Raw genomic sequence first — 10,469 nt, 5'->3', positions numbered from 1 at the left:
GCGGCATGCGGCTCCGGAGCCGCAGGTTGCCGACCTGACCGTTGTGTCATGGTCTTTAATTTTATTCTGTTGCAGACCAGTCAGAATACATCATCGTTCTTAATTTATCTCGAAATGAGTGCTATTGATGCTGGCAAGGTCATTGATTTCCATTTGAGAACTGACAATCTGTGATTCACAGTGAGGCAAAGAAGGCTCTAATTTGTGATAAATATGAACTTTATACTGAATGAATAACATCCAATGTTTACTGTCATCTTACAGCTTTGCTGTTATCTAACCAGTGTGCTTAGAAAGATATTTACCTTAATCATCCCGTAAATGTTGTGCTTATCTGAAAACCCTATTAATATGATCTCCATTTAAAAAAAAAAAAAAATGCTGAATAAAAAAATTTAAACCAGACAAACATTTCATCTACATGAAGAAACAACTTTTTTTTGCTGGCATTAAAAAAGTGAAGTTAGTCTTAAGATTTAAAGTTAGCAGCCAGCACAGAATGCTCATTAAAATTAAACCTGAAGGGAAGAGGAAAGAGAAGAATGTCGTCAGTAGTGTGATGACTTTAAATATTTTATTAACATTTTTGGCATATTTATCTGATTGCTTTAAGAGACGACAAGAAAATACAAAAAAGTGAATTTGATATGAAAGAAGAACATATATAAGAAGGGATGTGAGGGCAGGATAGGTCTGTTGCAACAGCTCCTGCTAGGCATGGTCACCAAAATGGTTTACAGTACAGGCTGATGTGACAGTATGCTAAACGTTATGTCAGCACACAAGTAGCAGCAATGGAGCATAATTAAATATTTGCTGACCAAAAAGAAACAAAAACATCTGGGATGCACAAGATCCATAAGAAGTTTCTGCCTAAAAACATCTACATGAATCAATTCCAACACCCGCATGGAGGCACTTGTTTGATATCTAAATGTGATCAATATTCTACTGTAAGGTGTTTTGACTTCACTGATTGACGGTGCAACTGCAGCTGATAAAAAGACCTAATTTACAGAACTGGAGATAAAATTAAAAACTTTAAATGGTGGCGTTATCAGCAAATGAAGACCCACTGCCATATTTTTATGAACATCTCACAACCTGTAACACAAATGCACCGTCTTCTGCTACAACTTAACTATCGGCAGAGGAAATGTAGAGATTTCTTATCAAAAGACTTTTGTAATAGATTATAGTGGAAAATAATGTGACGCAAGAAAAAAAAAAGGGTGAACATGAAAACGTTTGGCTGAATTCAAAGTACAGCCCAAGATAACATCACTGCAGAAAAAAAGACAACATATCATTTTCAAATTTGATTTTCAAATATACCTGAGAGCAGCAAGTAGTATTACAGTATGGCTTCTTTTTACACATTCAGATCTATAGGCCAACAGTCCAACTAGTGAGAAATTCACTTTATGCAAATATAAGGCCTTAATTCTTGCCCTGACAGAGTTTGATAACTGAGAATTGCTCTTCAGAGTTTTCCTTTGGAGACATTTGATATGCATTTCTAAAACACTTAATGATGATCCATAGAAAACACACTCAATATGAGGATTACATAATTTCCCCCCCCTGAAAACATCAGAAGTCTCCAATGAGTTTGGCATTTCTTTTCATTGATATAAACATCTGTGATTTTCTTGGTTGGTTGATGGAAAAAAGTAAAGAACATGTATGTAGTTACACTTTGACACCAAGCACTCAAGCATTCAAGGGAAGTGAATAAACAGGACTATGAACCTCATACTGTCACCCAAATCTATTTGAGCTTCTTCCTCTCACATGGTTTTGATTTTAATCATAGCAGATTTTCAAAAAAGGTAAACAGCACAGAGAGTTACAGAACATTTCTGCTTATTTAAACAGCTTTCAAAAACACAGCAATTAAAGGCCATTAAACAGTTTTGATGTAATTTCAACAAATTGCTATTAAATTTAATTATCTCATAACTGTCAAAGCATGTGGCTTGAACCGTTTCCACAAAATAGGCTGTAATGCCTCCATGTCAGAACAAGCACACATACCTACAAGGAATGGAGCAGCTAGTTTTTCCTGTAAACTCACTGTTCATTTAGTGCACAGCTGTTTCTTTGGAAGACTTTCTGAGCATTTTCTTTCTAAACTACGACTCTCACCACTGAGTGTCAGTAATTCACTGTAAGTAGGAAGAAGCAGCAGAGCTGTGAGGATAAGCTCAGGATGGCTGCAGGCTGTGAGAGTGCCATTTGCTGACATGCATTATTGCTGATAAGTAATTCATTTGTTAGCTCATGCTCTTTCTGGACTTTCACATTCATTATTCTGTTGAGCCTCTTTTTGACATTTTATGCCCTTTTTTAACTTTAAGATGTTTATGTATTATTGCTACAGCATTACTCCATATTCCTAAAAAATCTCAGATTATTTTAACAATTTTTTAAGATATAAAAATTTTAAAAAAGCTATTTTTTAGGCACATATTTAATATTAACTCATAATTCTTATAAAAGTTTTTGCCAGCATATTAACTTATTCTTCCAGCACGAGGGAGCCACACTCAGCTTCTACACTGGAATGACTTTTCCGGGAACATTCTGGAATTTGTTGATTTTTACCATCGGATCTCCAAAATGCACACAAGCTCATTCCCTTGTCCTTGCTCTAATCTCACCATTCAGCTCTCATTTCCTCCACCCTGCTCATCCACTGAGGGGGTGCAGGTCCACTCTGACCTTCTCCCCAGTGCTCATCATGCCAATGGTAGGATAGAAGCCTCCTACAGGTAAGGCCACTTCCCTCCGGCCCACCACTTTTCCATTCCGGGTGAAGAACACCTGAACAACAAAGAAAATATATTAAGACTATCTGCTGGGAAGATGGCATATACAGTACTGTGCAAAAGTTTTGAGCCACCCCTTATTTTTTTATATTTTGCTTCCATATGAGCCAGACTTTACTGCAGTTTCTTAAAGTGCTCTCCAGGCTTTCCAGAGTCTTTCAAAGTTTTTCTTTTTCTACTCTTATTCACTCTAGTCCTCGCACCTTACCATTTTCAGACAAGTTCAAGCAATAAAAAAGTGACCCTAACTCAAGGGATGAACCAGGGTTGTGCCTACACATAACAGATAGCTTAGAAAATAAATAGTTTCAAATGGTATCCTTTTGCACAAGAAAACTCTCACAAAAACACAACTTTTGCTCCCATTTTAGTTGAATCTACATAAAAATGCCAAAGATAACACAGTCTAACAGACATAAAATTGTATATTTGCATTTTTGTACCTACAGTGGTGTTCCCAAAGTGCCATTAGCTGAAAACGTGGCATATGCACTGTGTGTAGTATTTACTTAAAAAAATGAGCAGATTGTAGAGGATTAAAAAGGAAATAGCAGGTCTAAAAAATATCTACAGCAGATGACCAGTGTATGAAAGTCAAATCCTTAAGAAATAGGAGGAAAAAATCCAGTAAAGACCTGACACAGGACCTGAGAGATGCATCTGACCCTTCAACTGATCCATCTACTGTTCACTGAAACCTCAACAGAAACAGTCTCAGTGGAAGGGTCGCTGTCAAGAAGCCATTCTTACCCAAATTACACAAGAACTGGACTGAAAATCGGTGGCAACAGGTCTGAAGGAGTGATGAATCCAGATCATTTTTCAGCATGATAATGATCCCAAACACACTGCCATCTTATCACACTGTGATAAGAAAGAGTGCAGTAAAAGGGGATCATACCAAGTACTGACTTTCAAACTCATCAAAACTGTATAAATTCTGTTTTTTCCTTATATACTGTAAATTCATTTATGGCTTTATTGTTTTAATAAACTGCTGCACCTGTTTCCCATTTTCCTATTAAAACGTAAAGAAATGATTCGAATTTCCACACTGTGAAAGGATCTCACCATGACCTTCCTCTCCTCTGAATCTTCTCCCTCATCCTCATCCTCATCTTCATTGTTTGCATACAAATCATTGTGAACCTCAAAGGGCTTAGCAACCCCATCGAAGTCCCAGTCGTCGATCTCATCTGAAAGTACCCAGTAAGAAAGCAAGTCAGAGGCTGCACGTGTGAAGGCACTTTGAAAAACGTGCGAACAATATAAACACGTTCACCTCCGCCATCAATGCTGAAGTCACGCGGAAACATGATGCCGCAGCCCATGATGTCCCCTTCAAGGCAACGCGGCCCAAACGGGTCCCCGACCCCACTGCCGTGGAACAACTTCCCATCATCTATGAAGAACAACAAGGGATCTGATTACAACTTTATTCCACATTAACAAGAGTATTACATAATAAAGAAACAAATGCCGATATCAAGATATAAAACAACATCTCTCATCTGCCAACATGTAACAGTGAACAGTGTAAAGAAATATCCATCGTTCATTTTCCAAAGAAGTGATTCTGGACAAACACAGGGCCACTCCAGCAAGCAATTTAGAGTTTCCATTTGACCTGATCTGCATGATTTAGACTGTGGGAGGAAATCAGAGCAACCAGAGGAAACAGACATAGACATAAGGGAGATCATGCACCAATTACACTGAAACAATATCACTCTGAAGTTTACATCTTTTTCCAAGTGCTGGGAGTAAAATAGAGCTACTCAGGAATCAATCAGAAACATTACGTTAATACAACTTAAAGCAATGATCAGGAATAATAACCATTCAGCCCTTTTTAAGATCGCTGGAAACATTTGTTTGGTGCCATTTTCTGTGTCACTGATGGCAACACAATGATTGTGTCCACTACAAAAAACATTGTGACAATGGGACTCAAACATGGGCTTGATTGGAGTTCAGACAGTGACACCTAATCATCCACCATCAGGATCAGACTGAGCACTCTCACCTGCATGATAAGCTATGGACCCTCTGCTCCAACCCGGATGTCTGTTTTTTGGATAGTCCTGAAAATCAAAAAAGAAATTAGCTGTGGCTGATGATGGAATAAATTACTGCTAGGCTGATTGTTTTATTATATACATTTATTTCTCTAAGATGGGATGCTTATCATGACTTTTTTAGACATAATAGACGTCCTAAAGGTGCTGTTCAGAGATGCCCAGCAGAACTCTTGTACTGTTTACAATTATTCAAAGCTGCGAGGGATTCTTTTACCTGAAATAAAACCTGCCTGACGCTGATTTTATAGGTCTATGTTTAGCCTAAATTTAGGTGGTTAAAGTATCCGCACAAAGCCACGTACACAGAGCACTGGAGTGATTGTGTGCACAGTCACAGGTAGAGAAATCGCACGTTGCAGTGAAGAAGATAAGACTGGAACAATACCACAAGCAAGTAAATAGCAGACAGTGACACCAAAAGGAATGCACTATAAACAAGTGTTCCTTTATCCAACATAAGCAATGATTGAGCAACTAGTAACTTAAGCATTTGTTACCTTGAGATAGAGAGATAGAGAGAGAGAGAAAGAGAGACCCTTGTTTTGATTTTTGCAGCAAGAGGTAATACTTCCCATCAGCAGACTGATGCATCTCGCAGGAGATGACGGGGGATGGAACTTAACCTCAGGAATGACCGTTTGATGGATTTATAATGCTCCACTAAAACCGCAGACACACTGAGAAAAACAATTCCTGGAAAACAATCAGCACAATGACAGAGCTCTATTCTCCACGACGTCTGACCCGAGGGCACGGCGTGCCCACACACAGTAACTAACAGCAGAGGAGTGAGGGGGAGCTTAACGTCAAGGGTGTCTGCAACAGCAATCCATTACCTCCCAAGCTGAGAGCACCATCCCAGCTGGCAAAGCAGTGGTGCGATTATGAAGAGTGACGCTCAATCAATTAGCGTCCAATAACTAAGAACAGCGAGCACGAGCGAGCTGGCGGAGAACAACGACATCTGAGCCAAACTTCATTTCATATCACTCATTCAAATGATGCAATCGCTGCAGCCTGAGCAATTATTACAGTGTTTTATTTGTATTAAACAGGATGTGCACAGAGTTCACATGAGGCCAGAGGCAGTTTGTTTTATCTCTGATGTGTAAATATTTAACAGATCTAATTTAGTTTCAAAACACAGGACATCATTTTCCACTTATGTAGGATTTACTCCACATGAATGATCCTGGACGGACGGACGGACGGATAGATAGATAGATAGATAAGCCAGAGGAACTTGTGCAATCATTTTTTGCTAATCTACAATGATTGACTATTTGGAAATATAGAAGAAGTAGGACTAACTTTCCTATTCAGGAGGGCAGTCAGTAAACATGTTAGCATGCATATGGAACAACCTTCTATGGAAAACCAGATGTAGCGGTAAAATGAGACAATATTTATTCTGTTGTTAGCTTTTCCTCTTTCGGTCATCCATCACTTAGACTGGAAACAGTGAGAGCAGTGGGGCAAATGAGGGAGAGCGATGACGAGGTGTTAGAGGGGCAAAGAGAAGTTTTCTTTACTGACAGATAACCACGGTGTGTGTATAGTAAATTAACCCTTGTATCAATGTCAGTGACATGTGATCATTATCGTGATGACTGTAACGAGGAGCCTCTTACCCTGCGTGCCAGCCCCAGTGCAATATAACACTTCTCTCCAGCATCTGTGATCTCCAGCTCATAGTAGTGGAAGCGTGTGTTCAGAGGCCGACGGGCTTGAGCCAAGCCCACATCCACGATGCTCTTCCCTTTCCCTACGTACTCCAGCAGCTGCAGACATGACCCATCAGACATGTTAAACATGCACAGCTAGTAGGAGAAGTCATATAATATTGCATGCAGACATTACTTTGAGAACAGTATCAAGATGAATCTGATTAGGTAGCAAGGTACTTTATACCTTTAAATATGAAAAATGTGTCTATAGGTAATTTTAAAGGATAAAATAAACATGAAGTTGTATTTCACTCTTATACATAAATCCCCAAGCACCTAAACACAATTTCTGTCAATTCACCACATTCAGGATTTGGTGCTACAGCTGACTAGAGGCGAGTTACATTATCAAGCTTCCCTAGTGCTGCAGTTACATTATGTTTAAGCACATGGCATTATCTCAGAATCGAGTAACTAAAGTCCTGCCAGATTTCCAACGTAACTTCTGTTCTGCTAATCTCAAAAACACAGTGAGGTCCATATGAGGTCCAATGTTTCCCAAACAGCCATTTTAATACACAGTCCCTCACTTTAAGATGATAAATATTAATTTAGCATATCAAAGCAACACAATTATGAATACAAGGATTTTTTTTTCGAGGATGAAACCTCTTTGCAGTCTTGGACTGCCAGAAGTCTAGAAGCCATGGACCAAATGCCGTTTCCTTTCTTGAAATGCTCTGCCAGGCCTGAACTGCAGCCGCCTCCAGTTGCTGCTTGTTGTCTCTGCATTAAGTTAATACATTTCTTTGCCTTATGAAACTTTTGGGTTACTTCTGCAGTATGGTCATTATCCGTATCCTTCAGAATTGATCCTTTTACTTCTATCAGCAGTCAGATTATCAATAAACCCTCTCTATTTACATTCAAGTGTCTCCTGACTGTAGACTTACGTCCTCGAAAGTGTTCTTCACTTGGCTAGATGTTGATGTTGTTTTTCTTAAACATGGATATAATTCTGTCATCATGTACTTTAGTTATCTTTGGTGGCCTTTCAGGCTTTCTGGTGTTGCTGAGCTGGTCATTCCTTCTTTTTAAGAATGTACTGTTGATTTTGGCCTCTCCTGAAGTTTTTTTTCCCATTTCTCTGCCATCTATTTTGGATTTTCAACCCAACAATGGTCTCCCTCACTTGTGCTGCCATGTCCCTGGACCTTGTATTGAGAATTTCAGAGAACAGATACAAAATGCAAATTCATCTGCGTTATATATTTTGAATATTGAGTGAACAGACTTCACCCGGCCATAAAACGGTTTATCAGTCCAATTACTTTTGTGCCTCTGTAAATGAGGGACCATGTAGAAAATGGTATGGTTAATGCCACATTTTTGCTAAACCCCTTGAATTAAATCTGAAAATCTGCACTTCACAACATCTTGGTTGTTTTGTTTATAACAGTTGTTTGTTACAAAGACCAAAATTACATAACAAAAACGTGTTACTGTCCAAAAACATGGACCTACCTTTACATGAATCACTACTTTCAGAATTTATTGCAAAAGCTTTGGAAGCCTACAGAGATTACTGAGACGTTCCAAAATAATTTCTCCAATAGTTGAATTTAAACAGCGTTGCTTTAGTCAAGTGGGTGGTCAGTCAAATTGCATGTGTAACTCTGACAGCTTAAAAGACAAAACTGGAGAAAGAAAGTTTATCCGAATGATTATAACCACTACATTATATTTGACTGCTAGTGCAAGCATGTCTGATTCTGCACCAGCTTGATTACAGCTTCTGTTTCAGGTTGCTATAAACATTCGCTAAAGAGAGAGCATGTTTCCATCTAACATTAATGCAAGAAGAAACCAGTGTTACACGAACCAGTCAAGCTAAAGTTCATATCCATATCTAAGACCTTTGACCTTTTGGATATGAAACACTACCTCTTATTTTATCTTGGAAATTTTGTTAGAATTACTGAGGCCAAGTGAACATCTATACCAATACCTTCATGAAATTCCCAAAGGGTATTCAGAGCTGGCTGATGGACGAGCTGAAAACTTAACGCTTCGGTTGTCGCTGGTAAAACCCAGGCTGCAACGCTGTGCGTATCTTTCTTTCTATGACAGAAATTAATTTGTCATCTATGCATTTAACTGTCTGGGTACGAAACAGGGGCTGCCCTGTTTCGGGGGGGCTGCCCTGTTTTGTACATGCAGCCAAGAAACTCAGCCCTACTAATTTCATTCTCTCTCCACAGGACCCATTAAAATGTCATCAGAGCAGATGAGGACATGTGCACATAATATGACCATCTGAAGATACCTTCATTAGTTAAAAAAGCCAGAAGTGCTCTGCCTAAAATCTCATTAAAAATAAAACAGTTACCCAGTGAACTCCTTTTTGTTTTTGTCACAACGAACAAGTGGGATTAAATTTTTATTATGATGCCATTTTGCATTCTTAAATCTTATCTAATTTATTATTTGTTAAATCAGTATTTACCCCTGATTAAGTTCTGGAGAAGTTGAATTTTTTTTGTTCTTCTTTTTTTCCCCTCACAGCTATCATCTGGATTACAGCTGCTAGTTAATCATTCAGTAACCTATAAATACCTGTGCCGATTTCAGCTCATGACAATATTGAACTTGATGATATAATATTGTTGTGAAAAACAAAAATGAGATTCAAGTAGATAAAGAAACCCAAACATCTGAGGAATTAGTTCTGATTGAATACAATCTTAAAAGTCCTGCGGCATTCTTACTGATACCACTGGCAATGATCCACTGTTGCTGTTGTCAGTAGCAACAAAATAAAGTGAGTAACAGAATGATACTAACGTGACACATAATACCAACAACTCCATACCTACTGCAGTAAAGCAAAAGCAAGACCCAGCAGCAGACAGACATGTGCCACAGCGGATGTCTGTCTGCGTGCCCACACACAGCCATTCAACTTTTGTTGAATCAAATCTAAATGTCTGCACCAACATTGTGCCTTTGTTTAAAAAACATATGGACCTCACTGTGTTTTTGAGATTAGCAGAACAGAAGTTACATTGGAAATCTGGCAGGACTTTAGTTACTCGATTCTGAGATAATGCCATGTGCTTAAACATAATGTAACTGCAGCACTAGGGAAGCTTGATAACTGCCCATCTGTATATGGAGATTCACATAGAATGGCTTTAATTTAAGATAAAGGTTGATCATCTCAGTCTTTTATAGTTAGTCTCACTAATGCATGCGCATGTTAACCCATTTAGGTATTTGCTAAGCAACATGAAGACATCGCAAGATATTGTTCATATTTTGATTTTTGTGGCTAAAATGAGAAATTACTGTCACTAAATAAAAATGATATGATGCTTTTAGAAGGTGTTGTAAGTACATAAATGCTACAAATGGGTCACTTTATCACACTGACAGGTGGTTGCTAGGCTCTTTGATAACATCTGATATAGATAAGAATATTTAGGGACCTAAGCTGTGCCTGTGTGCTGATTCTGATTGCTCAACTATTGATTGTGTAAGAGAAGTTCACAAACATATATTATATTCAGACTCTATAAAGCTAAAAAGTATTGCTATAGACCTAGGATGCATAATCAAAACGATGAATCCTTGCAATGCTGTGTGTGAAATCCTCAAGAGGCTTAGCCTTTTGCCAAAGGACCATAACATTTTTTTTCTTAAAGACCTGTCTGGTTAAATAAATTAAAAAAGAACTTTTAAGTTAAAACTCATTGTTCTTTTGGCATCCTAGTGCCATCCTTAATTTGTGTTCCTGAAGGTCAGGCTGGCTGTTCATGCTGCAGCTTGCAGGCCCTGCACTTACACAGGAGAGGGCCATGTTTTTAGAAATAATGGATAAACAAATGTGC

At 38.5% G+C, this 10,469-nt stretch overlaps 1 protein-coding gene across 2 annotated transcripts in view; it reads right to left on the bottom strand.

The window, feature by feature from the left end:
- Window positions 1-557: 557 nt before the first annotated feature.
- Window positions 558-10,469, bottom strand: part of LOC102212647 (SPRY domain-containing protein 3-like) — a 19,540-nt gene continuing 9,628 nt past the window's right edge. For both annotated transcript variants that reach the window (XM_005739548.1, XM_005739547.1), the window contains exons 7-11: window positions 6,544-6,693; window positions 4,858-4,915; window positions 4,114-4,233; window positions 3,903-4,027; window positions 558-2,826 (exon numbers count right to left, since the gene is read on the bottom strand). In XM_005739548.1, the coding sequence (XP_005739605.1) occupies window positions 2,692-2,826; window positions 3,903-4,027; window positions 4,114-4,233; window positions 4,858-4,915; window positions 6,544-6,693 (588 nt within the window). In that variant the 3' untranslated portion in view covers window positions 558-2,691. The remainder of the gene's footprint in view (window positions 2,827-3,902; window positions 4,028-4,113; window positions 4,234-4,857; window positions 4,916-6,543; window positions 6,694-10,469) is intronic.

The sequence above is a fragment of the Pundamilia nyererei genome, unplaced genomic scaffold, assembly GCF_000239375.1.
Source record: "Pundamilia nyererei isolate P.nyererei 1_Seehausen unplaced genomic scaffold, PunNye1.0 scaffold00092, whole genome shotgun sequence".
NCBI lineage: Eukaryota > Metazoa > Chordata > Actinopteri > Cichliformes > Cichlidae > Pundamilia > Pundamilia nyererei.
Note: the sequence above shows the minus strand (reverse complement) of the source record. Positions and strands in the feature narration are given on the sequence as shown.